The following is a 25,311-nucleotide window of genomic DNA, read 5'->3' on the forward strand; positions in this document are numbered from 1 at the left end:
CATCGCTCACACCAGATCTAGGTTATCCCACCTTCCCGTCACTCCATAAACATTAGGGAATATTCTACATACCATTCTCCTTGGTTAGCTCTTCAGGTTCCAAGAAATGGGTTGCAAATGCTGTTTTTCCTTTCTTCCGACTTCCCACAACTAATGCATGCTCTCCATTGCCATTGCTCCATGAATGTTGGCATTGATGTAAATCGTCAGCTGTGGGCTGGTACCCAGCTGGCAAACCGGCAGGCAATGTGACACAGTGGACCAGTGGAGGGCGTGCCATGTCTCGTGAAGGGGAAGAATCTTGAGAACACGTGGCGATCATACTGCTGCTGTGATTCTCCAACATCTGGAAAACACAAAGAAACAGAAAGGCTCTCAGCTGAGCAGCTCTTTCCTTGGAATACCCAGTAACACCACAGAAATCTCCACCTTGAACTTTTACCTGTACTTTTTTAGCTTCCTCTTTGGATTAGATGAACTGGGCACACATTGTGACTGAACTTGACCCATTTTGTTTAGTTTAGTTTGGAGATATAGCATGGAAAATGCTATATCTTGAAACTAAAAATCCCACCTCTATTTCATAGTTCCAGACCCTCTAAAGATAACGTAAGAATACAAGAAATAGAAGCAGGAATAGGCCATTCAACCCCACATGAACCATGTCTGATCATTTACCCCAGAACCACTTCAATGTACTAAGCCCAAATTCCATCAGGACACAAGGAATGGAGATTCATCTCACTTTTCCTGTCCCAAGAAAGATCCCTTTACTTTTCATAAGATCACAAGAAATAAGAGGTGGTCTTGGTGGGGGAGGATGCTCCTCAAACTGCAGAGCATCCTGGATAATACAGCTCACCCCCTCCATGACACACTGGTCAATCTGAGAAGTACCTTCAGCCACAGGCTGGTTCCACCAAGATGCAGGACAGAACGCCACAGGAGATCCTTCTTCCCTGTGGCTATCAAACTTTACAACTCCTCCCCCTTCTTTCGGGGGGTAGACTGAGACAGAGTGACTCCCTTACCCCTCCCAAATCTTTGCACACCCCCCTAGCCTTTCCACTTGTCACTTTAATTTCATGTATTTTTTATGACTGTTGGCAGATCAATTTCCCTCCTGAGATAAATAAAATTATATTGTATCATATCGAGTAGAATTAGGCCATTTGGTCCATCAAGTCTACTTCGCCATTCAATGAGGGCTGATCTATCTCTCCCTCCTAACCCCATTCTCCTGCCTACTCCCATAACCTCTGACACCCGTAAAACCCGTACTTTTCATTCATGCTATTAAATAACTTCATGTTAACTAACAAGCACTGATATCATCCCAGATGCACAAGGAACTGCAGATGCTGGAATCCAGACAAAAGCACAGAGAGCTGAAGGAATTGAGCAGATCAGGCAACATCTAGGGAGGGAACAGACAAAACGTTTTAGATCAGGATGCTTCTTCAGACCGATTGGAGGGAGGGGGGGGGGAAGTGCTGGAGGAACTCAGTAGAACAGCAAAACCAGCCTGGCAAGTGATAGGTGGAGACAGGTGGGGGCGGGGGTGATTGGAAGATGGGCGGAGTAAGTGACAAAGACTTGGGGTGATAAGGAGACGAAAGGGTGTCAGACAAGGAGAGAGGAGGAGTGAAATATAAAGCTGGGGGGAGAGATATGGGAAGAAGGGGAAGGGAAAGGAGCAGGGTGACAGTGGTAGTGGCAGGTAGTGGCAGAAACGTGAGTGGATCTGGTGGGGTGGGGTAGAGGAAGGAGAGGGGGTTGGAGAACCTAATTTCAGGAGATATCATTTCATGTGACAGACGGCTCTACATTAGTTCAGTGTTCTGGAGATATGAGGAGGAAATAAACTATCAAGTTTTCTGCTGGATGTTTATCTGTGGCTGTTTGCCTCAGTGGGGAAGTAGATTGGACAAGGCCTGCTTTAGGACTGCCCGCGTACGACAGAGTAAGAAATAGCCTCGCCCTTCTTACCAAACTGAAGTTTGGTGCTGTTTTTAGTTCTCAACCACAGTAAACTGCTCCCTCTTGTGGCCACTTTGCAGCTGTTCACGCATAGTTTAGAGTTTAAAAAGACAGCCTCGAAACCGGTCCTTCAGCCAACTGAGTCTACGCTAACTATCGATCACCCAAGCACACTAGTTTTGTTATCCCACATTCTCACCCACTCCCTACACACTGGGGGAAATTTACAGAGGCCAACTAGCCTATAAACCTGCACGTCTTTGGGATGTGGGGGGGAAACCGGAGCACCCGTAGGAAATTCACGCAGTCACAGCGAGAACGTGCACACTCCAATCAAGCAACATCCAAGGTCAGGATCGAACCTGGGTCTCTGGAGCCGTGAGGCAGCAACTCTACTCTGAAATGACAATGTGGGAGTGATGGTACCCGCAAATAGAATCTTTCCATTTCAGCTGGTCATAGGAATCCATTGTTGCCATTGTCATCACCAGGGGCGCCGAACGATTGGCTGCCCCGCCAACAGTCTGTTTGTTTTTTTGTCTTTAAAATAACAAATTTTAGTGCATTTTATAAGTTTGTCTAAATGTTCTCTGGTTTGTTTTATGTGAGGGGGTGGTGGTGGGTCGGGGGAATTTTTTTTTCAGTTTCTTACCTTGCTGGAGACGCGATGTTTCTGGGTTGTTTCTCCGGTCACTTTGCGGCCCATCATCGATGGAGCTGGAGGCCTCCTCAGACTGACCATCGGCCAGACCGCGGCACGCGGACTTAATATCGGAGCCGATCCCTTGCCTGGTATAGCTCCAACCGCGGCCTGTGGACTTACCACCAAGAGCTCGCAGTCGAGAGAGGCTGGTCGGGAGCTCCGAAGAACGCAGAGGCTTGACCAGCCCCGACACGGGGTTCGATCGCCCATCACGGGGAGCTGACATCCCCTGATACAGGAGCTGGATCACCCCGACGCCGAGAGACCAAAACGGCACCGACTAGTCAAGATCGTCCGGTCAATGGAGGGCTCGGGGCCCCCGACCACGGGAGAGCTAAGGGAAGGGTTTGAACTTTTTTTCGCCTTCCATCACAGTGAGGAATGTGGAGGAGTCTCTCCTTCAATTCAATTCAATTCAATTTATTGTCATTTGGACCCCTTGAGGTCCAAACAAAATGCCGTTTCTGCAGCCATACATTACAAACAAATAGACCCAAGACACAGCATAATTTACATAAACATCCATCACATTGCTGTGATGGAAGGCCAAAAAAAAACTTTTCTCTCCACTGCACCCCCCCCCCCCCCCCCCCGATGTCAGAGTCAAAGTCAAAGCCCCCGGCGGGCGATGGCGAATTGTCCCGTGGTGGATGTTTATGTTAAAATGTGTTTTGTGTGTTCTGTTGCTTTTTATTCGTATGACTGACTTGTCAAATGAAACTCCTCGTATGTTGCAAAACATACTTGGCTATTCAAGTATTATTGCGTGATTGTGATTCTCCTGGGCAATACATATATGGTTCGTCCACATCCAGGTCATAACTCAGCTATTACCCCTTACAGTTGGCTGAATTGAAGGAACTTCACTTAATTTAATGGGATGTTCTTCCTCAATCCCTAACATGCGGACAGCATGTGTATGAGCGGGGCTTGCCACGTTGACACAAGAGTCTGCAAATGCTGGAATCTTGAGCAAAAAATGAGTGCTGGAGGAACTCATTGGGTCAGGTATCATCTGTGGAGGGAATGGGCCTGTGATATTTTGGGTCGGGACCCTTCTTCAGACTGATAGGACAAGAATCCCCTCCCAAAAAATGCCTGAAGTATGGCCTCCAACCTCAAGTGTCTCCACCACTTCACCTACATATACTAATCACTTGCCAGGCTTCATTCTGCCCCCAACCCACTCTTCTCCTGCTTTCTCCAGCCTATTACAACAGACTGAAGAAAGGTCCCGACATCCAAATGTCATCTGTCCATTTCCCTCCACAGACGCTGCTTGATCTGCTGAGTTCCTGCATCATTTTCATTTTTGCATGGGGATTGAAATGTTATCTGATAACCTTTCCTTTGAAGAAGCAAAACCAGCTGAAACAAGAACGCTCGACAGGGAGGAGGTCTCTTTTATTGTAATTAATATTCTCACCCATCTTCAGTGAGATATCGATCCACCCCATCCCAGCAGGTCCCCTTAATTGTCCCGCCATTCTTTATACACGCTTCTGTTTGGGCAGCATAGCAAGAAAATCCTTCAGGAGAAAAGAAATAGATGATGTTTCAGGTCAAAACCCTTCTTCGGACCCGAAATGTCACCTATTCCTTTTCTCCAGAGATGCTGCCTGACCCACTGAGTTACTAGTGCAGCTAGTAGGAATGCCATAGTTCTGTTCCCATTCCACATGACAATTAAATAGTCTTGATGGGAAAACGACAACAGAGTTTCACCTTCTTCCCAACTGTGTACACTTCCTCTATGTGTTCCCACTTCCTTTTGCATTCCAGGCGCGTGCTGACTGGTAGTAAATTTCCCCTGATTTAGGAGATTGGAGCACAAGGGTGAAGCTGCTGGGAATGTGAAAGACAATGTTGTACGGAAACAGGTGGGGAGAATGGGACTGATGGCATGAGGGACAACACTGACTTGATGGGAGAATTGCTTATGTTCAAAGATAAAAAAAGATTTTCATTGTTAAATCAATGAACTGTCTTCAGTTTCCCTAAAAGAAAAACTAATTTCAATTTGAGTCAGTCATACAGGACGGAAACAGGCCCTTCGGCCCAATTTTTCCATGCCGACCAAGATGTAATTAATTGTTTTCTAATTTGTTTTCCTCCTAATGCTCGAGACTTAACAAATGCCATCTATTTTAAAGTAATGCAGGATAGAAACAAGCCCTTCAGCCCAAATTATCCATCTGGCTGGATTAGCTGGAAGCTAGGTGGTGGGGCCTAGCGTTACTGCCTCATCCAAGCTGGTCCCATTTGTCCGTGCCTGGCCCATATCCCGCTAGATGCAGGAACAATGGTCCCCATGTTCGGGGAGTCCAGAACCAGGGGTCATGGTTTAAGAATAAGGGGTAGGCCATTTAGGACTGAGATGGGGAAAAACCTTTTCACGCAGAGAGTTGTAAATCTGTGGAATTCTCTGCCACAGAAGATAGTGGAGGCCAATTCACTGGATGTTTTCAAGAGACAGTTAGATTTAACTCTTAGGGCTAAAGGAATCAAGGGATATGGGGAAAAAGCAGGAACAGGTGGGTTACTGATTTTGGATGATCAGCCATGATCATATTGAATGGCTCGAAGGGCCGAATGGCCTACTCCTGCATCTATTTTCTATGTATCTATGTTTCTAACCCTCAACAACCTTTCCAAAAAGGTTTACCTTTTCAAGGCCCAGATCTTCTACAGAATCGCAGAACACCTCGCTCTCAGAGTCACTCGTGGGATGATTGGCATCAATTACATCCACTGTGGAATTCCAGTTACTGCCTGAAAACCAAAGAGCAAAGTCGTTGTTCAACAAAGGAAAATCTCTCAGCCCGAGCGTTTGTTGAATTTTTTCATTTTCAGCCCAAACTTGACTGGAGTGACTTCATGTTCTGCTCTTGCAGATCGCAATCCTTCATCTTGGTGTCAAAAGGGCACATTCATTATAAACCAGGGGGTCAATATTAAGGCTGGTTCTTCATGTGGGAAACAATTGCTTCAAAACCTACAGGTTCTGGTTTTGGTACCAGTTTTATTTTAATTAATTTTGAAAAAATATCAAATATTCCATGCCAGAATTTTTGGATTTTTGTACAAAAAACAAAAGAGTGCGCTATGGTAGCTTCTTGACACAGACATTTATCACAGATTGGTGAAACATTAGGAAAGATTTTATTTAATTTAGTTTTTGAATAGTATAGTCTATGTAATGCTTTGAATTGGATAAGCGTATGTCGTACATTGATCGAGCATTTATGCACCTGTAGTAAATGTTTATCCCAGCTCTCTTTTGAAATTTTTATAGCTAATTCTTGTTCCCAGTCTCTTCTAATTCCATCTGTTGTGGGTATTTCTATGTTTAAAATGATATTATATAAGTACGATATTAAGTTAGCTGATTCCGCCTTTGTCTTCATTGCTTCATCCAGTAAGTCGGAAGGCATATTATGATAGTCTTTTGTGTATTTTTTCAAATAATCACAAATTTGAAGATATTTAAAATATTGGTTATTTTTCAAATTATATTTCAGTTGTAGTTGTTGGATCATTTTTGGGATATCGGAAGGTATCCCTGAATTAAACGTGTATCAGAAGAATTTACTCAATTACGGGCTAATAATGGGAAAAAAGCTCATACTTAAATTCTGGAAAAATGCGCCCACACCAACAATAAAAATGTGGATATCAAATATGTTTGAAACATTACATCTGGAAGAGATGAGATTCCTCTTAGCAGATAAAGCAAACCAATTCCAAAAGACGTGGTCTACGTTTATGGACCTATTACAAGCATGAGGTGCAATAGTAATTTTAAAAATAAATAAATAAATAAATGGTATCAGGACCTGGCATTGGGAGATAAAACAACAAAAACAGACTTGGTTGGTAGTCTTTCTGCGGAGTTTAATGTTATAATAGAGCGATTGTCCTTACTTTCTTTTTCTTTCTTTTCTAGGGTCTACTTTCTTACTTTACTTCCTTCTCTAACTTCTTTTCTAAGGGGCTTTCTTTTCCCAACACTCTCCTGCACTTCACAACTCTTGCGCACCTTCTTTACTTTCCTTACTTCTATCTTTTTCTTAAAGTTTAAAAAAAAAACAAAAATTAAAAAAAAAAAAAAAAAAAAAAATAAAAAAAACCTACAGGTTTAAAAATTAAAAATGGACCAGTTGAAATATGAGCAAAAAAAAATCAAAGTGCTTGAGGAACTGAGTAGAACAGGCAATATCTGTTGAAGAAATGGACATATGAAGTTTGGGGTCGGATTCCTCCTTCAGTCTGAAGAAGGGTCCCAATCCAGAACGTTGTCTATCCATTCCCTCCGCAGATGCTGCCCAATCTGCTCAGTTCCTCCAGCAGTTTGTATTTTCTTCAGGATTCAAGCAACTGCAGTTCCTTGTGTCTCCAATTAAACACTGATTCTTACAACTGATTTCCCGAGCTTTCAGAATCAGTAATCAAACAAGACCTCATTGTACAAAAGAAAATTTGGGGGAAAACATGGGACTTGCATCTAGTCAGATTTTCTCAGTGCAGATTTTGAGAGCTTCAATGCAGAGCACATCTTTGCAGAATGGAGACTTGCTTGTTATGACAAAATATTTTACGTATTACAATTAGTTTGCATTAACTTTAGTTTAGAGATACAGATTGCAAACAGGCCCTTGGCCCACCAGGTTCATGCCGACCATCGATCACCCATTCGTGCCAGTTCTATGTAATCCCACTTTCTCATCCACTCCCAACACATCAGGAGTCAATTTTACAGAGGCCAATTAACCTACAAATCTGCATGTTGTTTGGGATGTGGGTGGACACTAGAGCATACGGATGGATCCCACGCAATCACAGGGAGAACTTGCAAACTCCACACGAACAGCACCCGGAGGTCAGGATCGAACTCGGGTCTCCAGCGCTGTGAGGCTGCACCCTTAGTAGCAAAAACAATTAATGTGGGTACAATGGAAACTATATTTCACATATAAAAAGTGCAGGATGAGAACCAAAGTACTGTGAATTACAATACCTAGCCCTTTAAAATGCAGCAGATATTAATGATCAAGTAAATTAGTAAGCCAAGTAACAAAAAGAACCGACACTATTGACTTAGTGATAGAGGTTGCACAGCAGGAGCAGTGGGATCAGCTTAAATGGACCTAGTTTATTTGTAGATAAATAGGTTCAATCAACAGCGTCAATGGTAACTCCATGCACTGTGGCTTAAAAAAAAAGCCTTTTCTGACGGCAAAGACTTGCACAGTTTGAAAGCTGCCCTGCCCTTCAATAGTTATGCCGTCCTTCTTGTTCACTACAGCCCTGCAACACATATCTTGTTCATCAAGCATACGTCGCAGTTCCTTTTTAATCTGCTCCCACCCTTTCAAGCATTGCCGCCGAGACCGTAACTCTCAGGTGGGTAAAATTCCCCATGTTCCCTTTGGTTAATTTACCGTTTGTCACATGTGTAGCCGCCTGAAGCTCGTGGGAACTCTCAAGAGGTTGCATGGTGTTTACAAGTTCCTTGGTACTTTCCAGCTGAAAGATCTGCACATCTGCATCAAGATCTTCACCTTGCGAATGGTCATCTTCCGTTAGATATGACACGTTGTCACTGGTATCATCTTTCCCGACATCCTCTTGAAATCGGACCATCTTTACTACAAACATAAATCCATCTTTTAAAATGTAGTCACACTGAAGCCGTTTAATGTCTACTGCACACATACTGCAACTGGCTTTTCCGGAATATTTTATTTCCAGTCCTGCTAACAGTTTATTCAACAACCTACGCAACCCTAACTCCACCTCGATGACAGAACACTATGACCCACTTAAGATAGACAAAATGCTGGAGTAACTCAGCGGGATATGCAGCATCTCTGGAGAAGGGTCTCCAGAGATGCTGCCTGTCCTGCTGAGTTACTCCAGCATTTTGTGTCTATCTTCAGTTTAAACAAGCATCTGCAGTTCCTTCCTACACTACGGTCCACCTGTCACACTTCCATAGACTTGTTTCTCTTTCAATCATGCTTCTGCACTGACGACTTGTTTTTTTTTTGTACCATCTTTATTTTAGAATTATATGTGTAATTTGTTTTCTTGTGTGCCTGTCTCCAGTCTGTGGTGCTGCTGCAAGCAAGATTTTTCATTGTGCCTGTACCTCACCGTACTTGTGTAAATGATGATAAACTTGAACTTGTTCTGGCCTGTATGTGACTGCAGGCACAAACCAATGCATGAATAAGATGGGCTGAAGAAATGGTCCAGGAGGGCAATGTGTTGAGGAAAGGACAATAGATATTATGTTGATCAACATAAGCTACATGCACAAAGAAAGAATAAATTAAATCTGTATCCCAACTACTTCACCATCTCATAATAATATCTCAGGGAAATATTGGTGACTCCAGCCCACTGTATCCCTGCTCTTACCCGGTACCTTCTTCAGGTGAAAACCAGGCGGCCGAGGCATATCCTCCATAACTTCGTAGAGCGGTTTGAACAGGAGGAAGTGCTGCTCCGCATTTTCATCTCCGGCCATCTTATCCACAGCCTGAGTGAATGGATTTCAGATAACATTAATATTTCTAGCTTGGCAGAACACCACTCAGCAATTGTCCCTGTTGCAAACCAAAAATAATAAACTTCTTGGATTTGCACTAATAAACTACTCTTTTATTTTGAATGAAATAATGCTGACCAGGCATCCGTCCACTGCTGTTTGCTCTAAATGCGTCATTAGTAATGTGAGCATTAGGCTCTTGTTTCAGAATTTGAAATTTGAATCCATAAAAGTCAATGGAGCTGACTTTCAGTCAGAGATTTCACTGTGCTCATGTTACAAGACCAAGCATTTACACTGTAGTTCCCTAAAAGAACAAAATTCAACACAAATTTTGACACCAATCTAAACTTAATGAATTCTGTAATATTATTTGTGAGGGGCGGGGGGTGAAGATTTTAAGGTGAGGGGGGCAAAGATTTTAAGGTGAGGGGGGAAGATTTAATAGGAGCCTGAGGGGCAATTAAAAAAAACCTTACACAATGTGTGGTATTTGGAACGAGGTGCCGGAGGAGGTAGTTGAGGCAGGCACATTTAAAAAAACATTTGGATAGGTACATGGATCTTAATGGTTTCGAGGGAAAAGGGCCAAACCCAGGCAGGTGGGACTAGTGTAGATAGGGCACGTTGATCAGCTTGCGCAAGTTTCAACAGAGTATGATTCTGTGACTATTATTCATCCAGAATGATATAACTAATCATTGAAAAAACAAACTCCAGATTCAATTTGTGTACAAATGTATGGCTATGTACAAGTTTTTGTTCCCTTTACCTTGTTCAGAATTAAAGGAATGATTTTTTTGTGAAATGAACTTTGAAATTCTGCAAATGTGCAATTGTAAAGATATAATACACCTGTATCCTGGTGGTGGTTTTAAAATGTCCCAAGTAATTGGTTCCTGAAGTGAAGGGCCAATTAAAATGTCTTGTTGAAAAGCAAGTCGAAAAAAAAGATGCCAAAAAAATCAGAAATAAAACCAGGAAATGCTGGAAACATTCAGCATGTCAGGCAGCATCTCTATGTCCTAATGCCATAGTGGACATAGACAGCAGACAATGGTCTGAAGAGTCTCGACTGGAAATGTCACCTATTCCTTTTCTCCGGAGATACTGATGGACCCGCTGAGTTACTCCAGCTTTTTGTGTCTATTCCACCACGGTGTCCTTTGTGTATTAACCAGCATCTGGTGAAAGGCTTGGATAGAGTGGGTGTGAAGAGGATGTATTCACTAGTGGGAGAGTCTAGGACTGGAGGTCACAGCCTCAAAATTAAAGGACATTCTTTTAAGAAGGAGACGAGGAGAAATGTATTTAGTCAGAGGGTGGTGAATCTGTGGAATTCTTTGCCACTGAAGGCTGTGGAGGCAAAGTCAGTGGATATTTTTAAGGCAAAGATAGATAGATTCTTGATTAGTACAGGTGTCAGAAGTTATGGGGAGAAAGCAGGAGAATGGATTTAGACGGGAGAGATAGATCAGCCATGATGGAGTGGCAGAGTAGGCTTGATGGGCCAAATGGCCTAATTCTACTCCTATTCATTATGACCTATGTGTAGTTCTTTGTTTCTACAGCTATGGTTCAGGTCATTGGTCTTTCATCACTTCCAGAATTCAAAGTTACAAGTATCACATTCTCTGGTTGTGTTGGTACCACAAACAGCAGATACAGGCCTTTGAAACCACCGTTTCTCCTAGTTTCAAGAGGCAGACAGTTCCTGTTCCTTCAAAGCCTCCACAGCCACCAACAGAATTACTGTAATATCTGGATCCAATCCTCCCTCCACCAGTTCTCACTTCCCTCTTCCTGCCTACTTTCACATCCCACTCTGGCTCACACCTCACCTTGCTGGTCATCAGTTCTCCCAGTTCCTGATCCCCATGTCTTCCCAGGCTTTTATGTCTCTCTCATTCTGTAGCTGCCTATTTATTAATCTAACCCTTGACTATTCACCTTTAAATAGCACAGTTTGGAATTACATTTAACCATGAAGCAAATATGCCACCTCTCACATAATTTACGTCCTTTCTAGCTCCCAAAATGTTGGGTTTTGGAGCACACTGAAATTCAAAAAATTGGAACGGGGGTCAAATCTGCCCGAGCCTTGCCCGTCAAATGCAGGGCAAGAGAGAAGATGATGAATGGACTTGTGGGATGCAGTTCAGTCACTAGTTTGGAAGAATATACAATTACTCTTTAATCAGCCAACAGTATGCATACTAATGCCCAGTCCACATCCCCCAACTGAAATATTGTCTATCCATGTGTAGGAAGGAACTGCAGATGATAGCTTATACCGAAGATAAACACAAAATGCTGGAGCACTCAGCAGGTCAGGCAGCATCTCTATGTCCTAACCCAAAGTGTCTATATTTCTACATAGCCAACCCCCGTGTCTCCATTTCTTTTTGCGCTCCTCTCCAAAGAACATGTGCATGACTCCTCAGTGACACTGATAAACTTGACAGAACTTTGTGCAAGTTCACACTCTTGCGCACTTTATGACACATCAGAGACAATTTTGCATCTTCTGGTATTGCCGTTCCTTCATCAAGGGTTATAGGAATAGGCTAGGTACTTCCATAAAATAAAATATCCATTAACATCTTTTCAATGCAAGAAAAACAACGTTGCCTTTTGCACAGAGAGCTGGAGAACTTACCTCCCCTGCGGATGTTTTAATCTCTTCCACGTAGTTTGTCATGGCTTCTCTTTTTGACATGTTCCCGAGAGCTTTCCAAGCATCCCTGCAGGAGACAACACACCTGTTAACTGCCAGATCTTGCCTATTCCACCCTGTGCACATCCAATCAAATTTGCAGTGATCTTCAACCGTTGGGGAGAACATACAATCAATCGGTAATGAAATCATTCACTGCAATTGTATCTAAACAGGGCCATTATAAATTTGGCAGTTTCTGAGCAACACATACCATTTTACACACTCACACTACACATAATATACAACCTTTAAAAGGGTCCCACAAACCTACTTAAATACCCATTTGCAAACCTTTTTTTTTTGTTTATAAAGTGTTTTGGAATTGAACAATCTACAAAATGCTACTTATAGGCACAGAAAAAAATCAAATAATTTATCAAGCAATACTATACTGTGTAAGATTACTTGATTACCCAACCATGGACGTGTTTATATTGCGTTTTGCATTTGTCTATTTCTTTTCACGATCTTGTGGCATTTTCCTACAATTTTTCCATTTGTTTAGTTGATTATTGTCACGTGTAATGATGTGAAAAGGTTTTTGTTGCGTGCTATCCAATCAGCAAAAAGACTACACATGATTACAAACAAGATGTCCACAGTGCACAGATACAGGATAAAGGGAATAATGTTTAGTGCAAGGTAAAGTCCAATTAAAGTACTCGTGGAGGTTCTGCTCGTTAGATTCTCATTGTGCCTGTACTTCACCGTACAGGCACAATGCATATGACAATATAATCACAGAGAGTGGTGAATCTCTGGAACTCTCTGCCACAGGGGGTAGTTGAGGCCAGTTCATTGGCTATATTTAAGAGGGAGTTAGATGTGGCCCTTGTGGCTAAGGGGATCAGGGGATATGGAGAGAAGGCAGGTACGGGATACTGAGTTGGATGATCAGCCATGATCATATTGAATGGCGGTGCGGGTTCGAAGGGCCGAATGGCCTACTCCTGCACCTAATTTCTATGTTTCTATGTTTCTATCAACTCAGCTTGATTACTTTGCTATTATTAATGTTAATACAGCGCAGAAACAGGACCTCTGGCCCACCGACCAGTGATCCCCGTACATTAACACAACCCTATACACACTAGGGACAATTTACACTAATACCAAGTCAATTAACCAACAAACCTGTACGTCTTTGGAGTGTGGGAGGAAACTGAAGATCTCAGAGAAAAGCCATGCAGTCACGGGGAAAACATACAAACTCCGTACAGACAGATGCACAGAGTCTCTTGCACAGAGCAGGTGAATCAAGGACCAGAGGACATGGGTTTAAGGTGAAGGGGAAAACATTCAATAGGAACCCGAGGGGTAAAATTGTCACACAAAGGGTGGTGGATGCATGGGACAAGCTGCCAGAGAAGGTAGTTGAGGCACAGACTATCCCAACATTTAAGAATCAGTTAGACAGCTACATGGATAAGACAGGTTTGGAGCAATATGGACCAATTGCTGGCAGGTGGGACTAGTGTAGCTGGGACTTGTTAGCCGGTGTGGGCAAGTTGGGCCAAAGGGCAAGCACAGTAAGGCAGCAACTCTACCGCTGCACCACTGTGCCACTCGTAACATAACAATATGTGAAGTATGTTTATTCATTTCTTGATGTATAATTCATAATGAATAAAATGAATTCACTGCTGCATCTTGTGCCCCATTGCACTGCGGAAATACTACTGATAACATTGGCAATATGATTTGAGTGGAGACATTTCAGATTACAACAACAAAAGCTGATTTTGGAGCTTTAAAAAAAGAATTAGTAACATTTTGGAGCCAGTGTGCTCTGGTAAGGATGAAGGGAAAAGCTGATCATGGAAAGAATTGGATGACTGAAGGTTTGATCAGGAAAAAAACCCATCTTGACAGGTCTTGGCAACTGGAGAGGGAAACATATACATTTTACTCAGAGTAACTCTCTGCCAATGGAGTTGGTGGAAATGGATACAATCACCACGTTTGAGACATTTAACAACTGAATAAATAAGTCAGAGAAGGAACCTTAATAGGATTAGTGTAGGTACATTAAAAAGATCAGCGTTGACATGGTAAGTCAAGTAGCCCATTTCTGGACACTAACTATGGATTTTTAATTAGAATTATTGAACTTTGTTCTTTGCTTTATGATGTTATCAATTAAGTACTCAACATACAGATCTGTTACGCTGCTGGAAGTAAGATTGTCATTGTTCCGTTTCGGTACATATAACCATTAAACACTCTTGATTGTAAGTTATAATTCACAAGTGGCCGGCACAGTGGCGCAGCTGGTAGTGCAGCTGCCTCACTTTGCCAGAGACCTGGGTTCAATCCTGACCTCGGACCTTGCTCTCTGTCTGGAGTTTGCATGTTCTCACTGAAAAAACATGGGTTTTCTCCCACAACCTAAATACCTGCGGCTTTTGTGGATTAATTGGCCTCTGCAAAATTGCCTCTAGTGTGTAGTGAGTGGACGAGAAAGTGGGATAACGTAATTAGTGTGAACGGGTGATCGATGGTCAGCATGGACACGGTGGGCCAAAGGGTAAATTAATCCAGTAAATGAATGAATTGAGCAATGTGTTATAACACCCTACAACTGAGGTGAAGTAACTGAATATCTCCAAAATCTTTCACCATTGTTAAAAACTTAAAAATTTGAAAAATGTTTTCCTGGTGTTTAACCATAAGGCACCTGCTCACGTGGAAAAGCACAAGAGCTCTGGTCTGCCTGCCTAGTCCCTGAAGAAGGGGCTCGACCCAAAACATCACCCATTCCTTCTCTCCAGAGATACTGCCTGTCCTGCTGAGTTACTCCAGCATCGTGTCTATCCCTAGTGGGAGGCTCCAGTTAATGAACCCACATGCGCCTGAGGCAATAAGTGGCTAATTAGTGGTAGAGGATAAGAGCAGAGTTGTGAAAATGGTCTTAGTCTACTTTCGGATCCTATTATCTAATGATGGGTGCAGAATCCCTAATATTACTTCAATTACATTGGCAAGAACAACAGCAATTTCCAAGGTTACAGTTCAAGAGTAATAAGTAGGATTTCTAATGGATTGAAAGATTAGCAGTGTTAATCATGAACTGATTTGCCAATTTCCCCAAACACGAAAAATTGTCAAATGAAGGGGAAATGTCTGGCATGGAACTAAATAATTTGGCTCATCAAAGCCTCACTGGAAAATCCCGCATCTACTTTTTTCCAGTTCCTTTGAGTTTCCAAACATCAAAGAGGAACCAAAACCAGCAGTCTACATATTAAAACAAAAGGCACAATGACTTCTCTGTGGCTAGGAATCACCGTACTTCCTTCACCTTAATTTGATAGATAACACAAGGCAAAGGTTACCATTTTATGCGTCCAACAGGGTCCCAGAAGCCAGGCCTGCTGATGGTACAGGGGCCAACAGTCGCCTGTTTGTAGTAACTGTAAAACTTCAGCATCTTCTCATGGGACGGCTGGTAAGAACCTGATGGCAGAGAGACAAATTAAAAATAGCACACTCTATTTAGTCGTCTGTGATATTCCCACTTGGCCACCTGCTGCTGCCATTCACAGATGAAAGAAAATGAAAGGAAAGATTAATATTTCTGGAGTAGTTCCCACATTCCACATAAGAGAGACACCTACGCCAGATTTTTATTCATAGAATACAGCTCTACTTTTAGTACCATTACCCCATCCAGACTCAGCTCCAAACTCATGGAACATGGAATAAGCACTCATCTCTACAAATGGATCCCTGACTTCCTGACCAACAGACCACGATCAGAGAGGATAGGGGACAAATCGTCCTCTACAATAATCTTCAATAATGCTGCTCCGCAAGGATAGGTACTCAGCCTCCTCCTTTACTCCTTACACACCCATAACTGTGCAGCCAAGTGCAAGTCCAACTCAATTACAAATTCATGGATGATATCACCCTAGTGGGACACATATCAAATAATGATGAGACGGAGTACAGGAAGGAGATTGAGAACCTCTTAACCTGGTGTCAAAGCAATAACCAGGTTAATTTCCGGGATGACATATGATGAAAGAATGGATTAACTGGGCTTATATTCACTGGAATTTGAAGGATGAGATGGAATCTTATAGAAACATATAAAACTCTTAAGGGATTGGACAGGCTAGATGCAGATAAAATGTTCCCGAAGTTGGGGGAAGTCCAGAGTAAGAATAAGGGGTAGGCCATTTAGGACTGAGATGAGGTAAAAAAAGAAACTCACCCAGAGAGTTGCAAATCTGTGGAATTCTCTGCCACAGAAGGCAGTGGGAGCCAATTCACTGGATATATTCAAGAGAGAGTTAGATATAGCTCTTAATGCTAACAGAATCAAGGGACATGGGCAGAAAGCAGGAACAGATGATCAACCATGATCATATTGAATGGCGGTGCTGGTTCGATGGGCCGAACGGCCTACTCCTGCACCTATTTTCTATGTTTGTATGTTTCTAACCTTTCAATGTCAGCAAGACAAAGGACATAGTGATCGGTTTCAGGAGGCAAAGCGGTACACACACTGTGGTATACATTGACGGCGCTGAAGTAGAGATACTGGGAGTCAATATCACCAGCAATTTGTCCTGGACTAGCCATATCGAAGCAATGACCAAGAAAGCATACCAACATCTCTACTTCCTTAAAAGGCTTCGGAAGTTTGGTATGTCCCCTACAACTCTAACCAACTTCTAAAGATGGGCAGTGGAAAGCATTTTATCGGGGTGAATCACAGCATGGTTTGGGAACAGCTCCATTGAAGACTGCAAGATATTGCAGAGAATTGTGGACACAGCCCATACCATTACACAAACCAATCTTCCATTGACTGCATCTACACTTTGCGCTGCCTCGCAATGCCACCAGCATAATCGAGGACTAGTCAGTCTCAACCCAGACACTCCCTCTTCTCCCCTCACCCATCAGACAAGAGGTATAGAAGCATGAAAACGCATACCTCCAAATTCAGGGACACTATTCCCAGCTGGTATCAGCCAACTGAACCATCCTCACACCAACTAGAGAGAGGTCCTGAGCTAGACTGCCAGACTATCTTTAATCAGACTTTATCATGCACTAAATGACCATTCTACATTTCCTGGATCGTCGTCTGCTTTGATCTGTCGTTTTCACACCCTGCTCTTCCATATCTCTAGTTTCCTTCTCCCATGACTCTCAGTCTGAAGGGTCTCGACCTGAAATGTCACCCATTCCTTCTTTATAAAGATGCTGCCTGTTACTCCAGCATTTTGGGTTTTTCTTCGATGTAAACCAGCATCTGCAGTTCCTTCCTACATGTTATTCCCTTTATCCTGTATCTGTACACTGGACTGCTCGATTGTAATCATGTATAGTTGTTTCGCTGACTGGATGGCGTGCATCAAAAAGCATTTCACTGTACTTCTGTACACGTGACAATAAACTATTAAACCTTTGGCACCCTTATCAAGAACCTAAGAATCTACGCTTTAAAAATACATTTTGCAATCAATTACTTTCATACTGAATTAATGCTTTACCATCAAACCATAGCCCTAATGAGAATTTTTAAGACAGCTTAGACTTAGATGAGTTGACAACCAAAAATAGTTTAAAGATTAATGAAACAGAATGCATTATTCATCCATTCACGAATATGGTTAATTGGAAAATTTCTTTCATCCCCCATTTCTTCAATAGTTTTAATATTGATTTTAAGCGCTTCAAAACTCAAAAGGCATGAGCTCAAACCAATAATATTTTTTTTTTAAACGAAACAAATGTTGTTATTTCACCTTTCATTTGAGATCCATTTACAAGCAATGAGTGGCACTTGCAAGGCCAACATTGATTGTCTATCTTAGATACCCTTGATAAGGTGTTGAACCTTCCAAATACATACATCTATACGTTCAATACATGCATTGAAATACATGACTGCATCTTAGTCTCATAATGTAAATATTTGCTCTGAACTTAGTGACATTTATTTTTTTAGAAACATACATCAAATATTGTTACACCCAAGCCCAAATCCCTCAGGAAATATGTAGCAAAGGGAACGTTCTTAAAACATTTCAGTTATATTTGAATAATAAATTATCAACGGTGTGAAATGTTGTGGTGGCAATCTGGCTTCACGAACAACATGTTAAATTCCAGTGCCCATTCCTATATATAGACACTAATCCACTGCAAGATATACAGCCAGGACATTGCACTGAGGTACTCATTATTTTTCCTCAATTTGCAAAAGCAAATTAAAACAATAAGATAACGATTATCCCAAGCATCCTTAGCCCCCTTTGGAATGAAATCCGACACTTGTTATAACTTTGTAACCTGAGTAAAACAAAGTGCTGGAGGAACTCAGCAGGTACGTGGGGGAAAATGGACAGGTGACTTTTTGGGATGGGTCCCTTCTTCGGACTGATTAGAATAGGGAGAATAAAGCTGAAAAAGGGTGGGGGCAGGAAAAGGCCTGGTGAGTGATGGGTGGATACAGGTGAGGGGGGGAGCGGCATACGGATGAAGCAAGTCAAAGGCTAAAGAAAAGACGACCAAAGGGTGCGATGTATGGTGAGAAGAGGGGGGGGGGGGTGGGGGTGGGAGGGGAAACTTTATCATTTACCAAACAACCCCCCCCCCCTCCCAACCTGTATCCACCTACTAGACTAAGTGAGACCCGTTGGGTCCCATGTTCACATGGGAGGGCTGGTCCCCCGACACAATATTCCACCTCTCCACCAAATCCAATATTGGTGGCCAGTGGGGGGGCTTTCTGGAGCGCTGGTATGGGTTCTTGGGGTGGCAGCTCAGTCCCTCAAGCCTGATCTGCTGGCAGCTCACTTACGGCTGGTGGGCTGGCAGTTGACTCATGGCTATTCCTTGAAATTCCATTTCAAGCAGGGTGCAAGGCCACCAAATTCAAGTGCAGTTTCTTACCACTTTGAACAGGGTGCAAGGCCACTGAATTAAAGTGCAGTTTCCAACCACTTCAAGCAGGGTGCAAGGCCACCGAATTCAAGTGCAGTTTCATACCACTTCAAGCAGGGTGCAAGGCCACCAAATTCAAGTGCAGTTTCATTCCATTTCAAGCAGGGTGCAAGGCCACCAAATTCAAATGCAGCTTCATACCATTTCATGCAGGGTGAAACCACCATAAAACCACACACAACACCAAACTCACAGTTCAGAAGCCATTCCATGTGATCAGTTGATTCACAGCCCAGACAGAGTCGTGACCTCTCCCTCCCCCATCAGGCAGAGACTGAGTCACACCCACACTTCCGGGTTTTATAACCCTTCCCCCTGGAAAAGGTGTGGCCTTCATGGCGTGATTGACAGGAGAGAGATTCTCAACATTTTTTAAACACTAATAACACTTTTATATTTCATTGATGGGAAGAATTCTCTGCACCTGCTGAGCAGAGGGGGACTGAGTAAGATGGCCAAAAATCACAGCCGCAAATGGTAGCATTTTATCTAAAATCAATATACAGTGCAAACAGGAAGTAAGTGCATTTGCAGTAGTGCCTTTTAACTTCAAGCCAAAGCACACAAGCCACCATTTGCAGTAAGTAGTGCCTTTTAACTCCGCCAAAGCACCCAAACAACCATTTGCAGGCAGTGCCTTTTTACTTCAAACAAACCATATTTTCAATTTCAAACCACAGTAAGGGGACTCACAGTTGAGAAGACATGTGTTCAGTGTTATTCAGAGCTCAGAGAGACATGACCCTTTGGCTTCATCCATCTTGCAGAGACTGAGTGAGGCACACCACTTCCTGGTTTTATAGTCCCTCCCCCTCCCTCCAGCAGGGGCAGCAGAGGGAATGATGAATTATTTAAAAACATTAATATCTCTCCGATTTGTCATCGATGGGAATAATCCTCCGGTCCATGAAGGCGGAGCGGGCTCTGAGCGAGGTGGCCAAAAATGACAGCCGTAGGTGGCGGCGTTCTCTCGGAAATCGCAGCACAGTGGGCCAAAAGCGGTCAAGATCAGACTTTTAGTAATATAGATTGCTTGTGTAGGAAAGAACTGCAGATGCTGGTTTAATTCAAAGGTAGACACAAAATGCTGGAGTAACTCAACGGGACAGACAGCATTTCTGGAGAGAAGGAATGGGTGACATTTCCGGTCGAGACTCTTCTTCAGACCTATTGCTTGCCATACTTTGTCCTGATTTTACTTCATGCTCCACATGCATCATAAGCCTTCCAATCTGCACAATATAGAATGCTACTGGCATAGACTACAGGACTGGGACGATGTCCAGTGGGAATTCTGACTGAGGATTGTGCCTGTTGGCTGCTCACAGCGAGCTCAGAGGTACCAAATTATTAGAAGATAGACAGAATATGCTGGAGTAACTCAGCGGGACTTGAATTGGCCTTCTGTGGCAGAAAATTCTACAGATTCACAACTCTCTGGGTGAAAATGTTTTTCCTCATCTCAGTCTTAAATGGCCTACCCCTTATTTCTAAACTGTGACCCCTCTTTCTGGACTCCCCCAACATTGGGATTTTTTTTCCTGCATCTAGCCTGTCCAATCTAAGAATTTTATATGTGTTTATGATCCCTCTCATCCTTCTAAATTCCAGTGAATACAAGCCCAATCGAACCATTCTTTAATCTATGGTTTTTGCCAACAGTTTCAAGATGACTAGAAGATCATAGACACTCAGTGTCATATCTTTCACTGCATGCTTGGAAGGGGAGGGCAGAGTGAAGGGTAGAAATCCCAGCCATCTACTTAGTAATCAAACAGCAATACATCATCTCTTGAATTTCAAAGCAATAGTCGTAACATTTTTCAGCCATACTGCAGGTCTTTAGGGCTAGGGTTTGGTGTAATTGCAAAATTGTGCTGGTATTTATGGTGGTGAGTTTTAATAAAAAATCATCTGCGTAACTAGACAGGGTAGATGGTCAGAACTTTTTTCCCAGTGGGAGAGGGAAAAAAAAAATCAATACTAGAGGACATAGCTTTAAGGTGAGAGGTGCAAAGTTTAAAGGAGATGCGTGGGGCAGGTTTTTTTTTAAAAACAGATGGTGGGAGGTGCCTGGAACACACTGTCGGACCTTGAGGCAGATATGAGTGGCATATAAGAGAATTTTGAATAAGCATAAGGATATGCTGGGAATGAAGGATAAGTATTTTGTGCGGGCAGATAAGATTTGGTCTTGGCATCATGTTTGGCACAGATATTGTGGGGTGTAGGGCCTGTTCCTGTGCTGTACTGATCAATGTTTTAACTACAAGCATAAGATCTGCCGTGAAACAGCATCACCAAACTATATTTTCTTTCATAATATTCCTAATGCTTCTTAGAATGAAAATCTGCTCCAATTTTACATCTGAAAATCGGTTTAATAACATGAAGCATTTTTAAGAAGGGCTTTCAGTTGCCCATCTTCTTAAAATTAACTTAAAAATGACAAAAGATGTCTTGTAGAAGTGTCTGTATTGATCCAAATACTCCTTTCGTTTGTGCACATTTCTGGTTTAAAAAAAAAAAATATACAAATGAACTTTGAACACAAGGCCACTGATCTCTTTGTGTGATTGAACAAATCTTGCGCAACTCAAAGAGCCTTCTCTAACTGATGGAATCTTGCATTGTCCCCCCAAGGCAACTTTGAGAGAAAGATGCAATTCTGTGAACTGAACTTTAAATCAAAACAATAGATTGCAGAAAATATATGCACAACCAGCCTGGGAGTAAGTCACTTTGGTTCACAGTTCTCTGAACTTTTCTGCCAAGGCTGCAGAGTGTTCCTGACCATGGCAAAGGAGAACACTAGTTAATGTGCAATTAGTGATTATGGCCAAGAACAACATCAAAATGGATGAGTAATAATAGGTTGCTCTGGGATGACACAGAGAATGTAAAATATATACGTCTTTCTATACTTTATTAGCCAAGTATTTTTGCAATATACAAAGAATTTGATTTGCCATACAGTCATACCAATAAAAAGCAACAGAACACACAAAATACATTTTGACATAAACATCCACCACAGTGACTCCTCCACATTCCTGGCAGTGATGGAAGGCGAAAAAAAGTTCAATCTCTCCCTTCTTTGTCCTCCAGCAGTCGGGGGCCTCTAATCTTCCGTTGATGGGACGATATTACTCCCATAGCCGGCAGTGGGCCACCTCGTCGGGGTGATCAAGCTCCTGCATTGGTGGGGGGGGAATCTCAGCTCATCCGCGCCTGGCGATCCACCCCGGGTCGGATCTAAACGATCGTCGTGCGGTTTTGGAGTTTCGCGACATTGGTCTCAACCCGAGACTGCGAGCTCCTGGGTGTTAAAGTCCACAGGCCGCGGTTGGAGCATCGATCCCAGGGAAGGGATTGGCTCCGATGGTAAATCCATGCCCCGCAGTGGGGCTCAGTCAGCCTCGAGCAAGGCCTCCAGTTAGCGGCCTAAAACAATAGCATCTCCGGCAAGTTAAGATATTGAAAAAAAAATTCCCCTGACCACCCCCCCCCCCCATTAACACATACTTTTTAAACACACTAAAAATAATTTAAAAAATGACAAAAAGGACAGACAGACTGCAGGCGAAGCTGCCATCCAAGTGCCACCCAGTGGAATACCTAGTTTTCCCGCAATATATCAAGCACCTTCCACTGACACAGATAATGACAATAATGGAAACCTGCAATATGCTGGTGTCTGAAGAAAGGTCTCGATCCAAAACATCACCTGACCCTTTTCTCCAGAGCTGCTGCCTGACCCGCTGAGTTACTCTTGCATTTTGTGCCCATCGTCAGTATAAACCAGTATCTGCAGTTTCTTCCTACACATGCTACTGGTGACAGTGTGTAAAGTGGAATGAATGAACCAGTGGTTGTACTCAGAATTTCCTATGTTGAGCACCGAACCCAACAGGTATGATAGGTTGAACCTGTTTGTTTACGGGCAGAAATTATGGAAAACCACCTTCAGTTCAGTTTAGAGATCAAGTGCAGAAACAGATAGTATATATATACACACCAGATACTTATTCTTACTACAGTGTGCTTATTCCAAGAATGTACAGGTGTTAGGGATCATGGGGGGGGGGGGGAAGGCAGGAGAATGGGGTTAGGAGGGAGAGATAGATCGGCCATGATTGAATGGTGGAGTAGACTAGATGGGCCGAATCCTACTCCTATCCCTCATGACCTTATAAAGACAGGCAGAATTATGAAAGAAATGTGTAATCCACATCAAAACCAGTCAGATCAAATATCAGCAAATTTGAACATTAGCAAATGTGAATGGTCTTTTCTTTAAAATGCAGCACCCTAGAGTGAGAATGGTTGTGTAATGTACAAAACTGTTGAGCAATAGTCCTTGAAAAGAGCAGAGACGCAGAGTGGAAGTCAGAGATCAGCACAGCCAGAGGCCAGAGAGGTGTTTGTCTGTCAGAGGGTCTCAGCGGTATTAGGCAAAGGGAAGGGGTCAAAAGTAAATGGTTTAGTTTAGTTTGGAAATAGAGCGCAGAAACTGCCCCTTCGGCCCACCGAGTCCGCACCGACAATGGTGCAATAGGAAAAGGGGAGATGCAACGAGACCTGGGTGTCATGGTACACCAGTCATTGAAAGTAGGCATGCAGGTGCAGCAGGCAGTGAAGAAAGCGAATGGTATGTTAGCATTCATAGCAAAAGGATTTGAGTATAGGAGCAGGGAGGTTCTACTGCAGTTGTACAGGGTATTGGTGAGACCACACCTGGAGTATTGCGTACAGTTTTGGTCTCCAAATCTGAGGAAGGACATTATTGCCATAGAGGGAGTGCAGAGAAGGTTCACCAGACTGATTCTTGGGATGTCAGGACTTTCATATGAAGAAAGACTGGATAGACTCGGCTTCTACTCGCTAGAATTTAGGAGATTGAGGAGGGATCTTATAGAAACCTACAAAATTCTTAAGGGGTTGGACAGGCTGGATGCAGCAAGATGTTGGGGAAGTCCAGGACAAGAGGTCACAGCTTAAGGATAGAGGGGAAATCCTTTAGGACCGAGATGAGAAAAACATTTTTCACACAGAGAGTGGTGAATCTCTGGAACTCTCTGCCACAGAAGGTAGTTGAGGCCAGTTCATTGGCTATATTTAAGAGGGAGTTAGATGTGGCCCTTGTGGCTAAAGGGATCAGGGGGTATGGAGAGAAGGCAGGTACGGGATACTGAGTTGGATGATCAGCCATGATCATATTGAATGGCGGTGCAGGCTCGAAGGGCCGAATGGCCTACTCCTGCACCTATTTTCTATGTTTCTATGACAAACGATCCCCACACATTAACACTGCCCTACACACACTAGGGATAATTTTACATTTACACCACACCAATTAACCTCCAAACCTGTACCTTTGGAGTGTGGGAGGAAACCGAAGATCTGGGAGAAAACCCACGCAGGGCACGGGGAGAATGTACAAACTCCGTGCAGACAGCACCCGCAGTCAGGATAGAACCTGGGTCTCTGGCGCTGTAAGGCAGTAGTTCTACCGCTGCGCCACCGTGTTGCCCCATCCCAAACGGAGAGGAATATATGGCGTTCAAGAAGGAACTGCAGATGCTGGAAAATCGAAGGTACACAAAAATGCTGGAGAAACTCAGCGGGTGCAGCAGCATCTATGGAGCGAAGGAAATAGGTGACGTTTCGGGCCGAAACCCTTCTTCAGACTGAAGGAATATATGGCATTGTCTCCACCGTTTACCATTCCCACCAAAACCTCTGCACCATATCGGGTACTATGTTTATATACGTGTTGTGCTGCTGCAAGTAAGAACTCCATTGTTCCATTTCGGGACATACGACGATAAAACACTCTTGACTCTTAAAGGATAATTCACTCACCTTTTTTTGGCAGGGCCTGGATGACAGAAACAGCCACCTGGAATTGTCTCTGGAAGTCCGATTGAACCTCTACCATCGTGTCCATTTTCTAGCGTCGGGAAGGAATTTATTTAAACTTTCCAATTTCAGGGAAGCTGCACCAACACCTCAGAATCCCTGGTGACCACAGAAGCTGTCAGTATGAACACACAACAGGCACAGAATTGCAAGTAGCTCTGCCATGGCTGTATGGTACTTCCCAGAAAACCATGTGACACACTTCAAAACAGTATCTACAGATATATTTGCTGTTTACTTTTGGTTTAGAGATTAGCATGCAAACAGGCCCTTCAGCTCACTGACAGCATGCCGCCCATCGATCACCCGTCCACACTAGTTCTTTGTTATTCCCTATTCTCATTCACCCCTTACACACGAGGGACATTTTAAAAGAAATAGTACGCCAATTAACCTACAAACCTGCAGGTCTTTTGGGATGTGGAACTCCTAGAGGAAATCCATGCGGTCACAAGGGAGAACATGCAA

General features: G+C 43.1%; 1 protein-coding gene across 3 annotated transcripts in view; it reads right to left on the minus strand.

Annotated features, from left to right (window-relative positions):
* The window catches only part of LOC116982022 (acyl-CoA-binding domain-containing protein 5-like), a 52,618-nt gene that overhangs the window by 25,545 nt on the left and 1,762 nt on the right, over positions 1 to 25,311 (minus strand). For all 3 annotated transcript variants that reach the window (XM_033035293.1, XM_033035295.1, XM_033035294.1), the window contains exons 2-8: positions 24,787 to 24,958; positions 15,291 to 15,411; positions 11,896 to 11,980; positions 9,107 to 9,227; positions 8,125 to 8,331; positions 5,349 to 5,455; positions 73 to 346 (exon numbers count right to left, since the gene is read on the minus strand). In XM_033035293.1, coding sequence (XP_032891184.1) covers positions 73 to 346; positions 5,349 to 5,455; positions 8,125 to 8,331; positions 9,107 to 9,227; positions 11,896 to 11,980; positions 15,291 to 15,411; positions 24,787 to 24,871 — 1,000 coding nt within the window. In that variant the 5' untranslated portion in view covers positions 24,872 to 24,958. The remainder of the gene's footprint in view (positions 1 to 72; positions 347 to 5,348; positions 5,456 to 8,124; positions 8,332 to 9,106; positions 9,228 to 11,895; positions 11,981 to 15,290; positions 15,412 to 24,786; positions 24,959 to 25,311) is intronic.

Source organism: Amblyraja radiata, chromosome 16, assembly GCF_010909765.2.
Source record: "Amblyraja radiata isolate CabotCenter1 chromosome 16, sAmbRad1.1.pri, whole genome shotgun sequence".
Lineage (NCBI taxonomy): Eukaryota > Metazoa > Chordata > Chondrichthyes > Rajiformes > Rajidae > Amblyraja > Amblyraja radiata.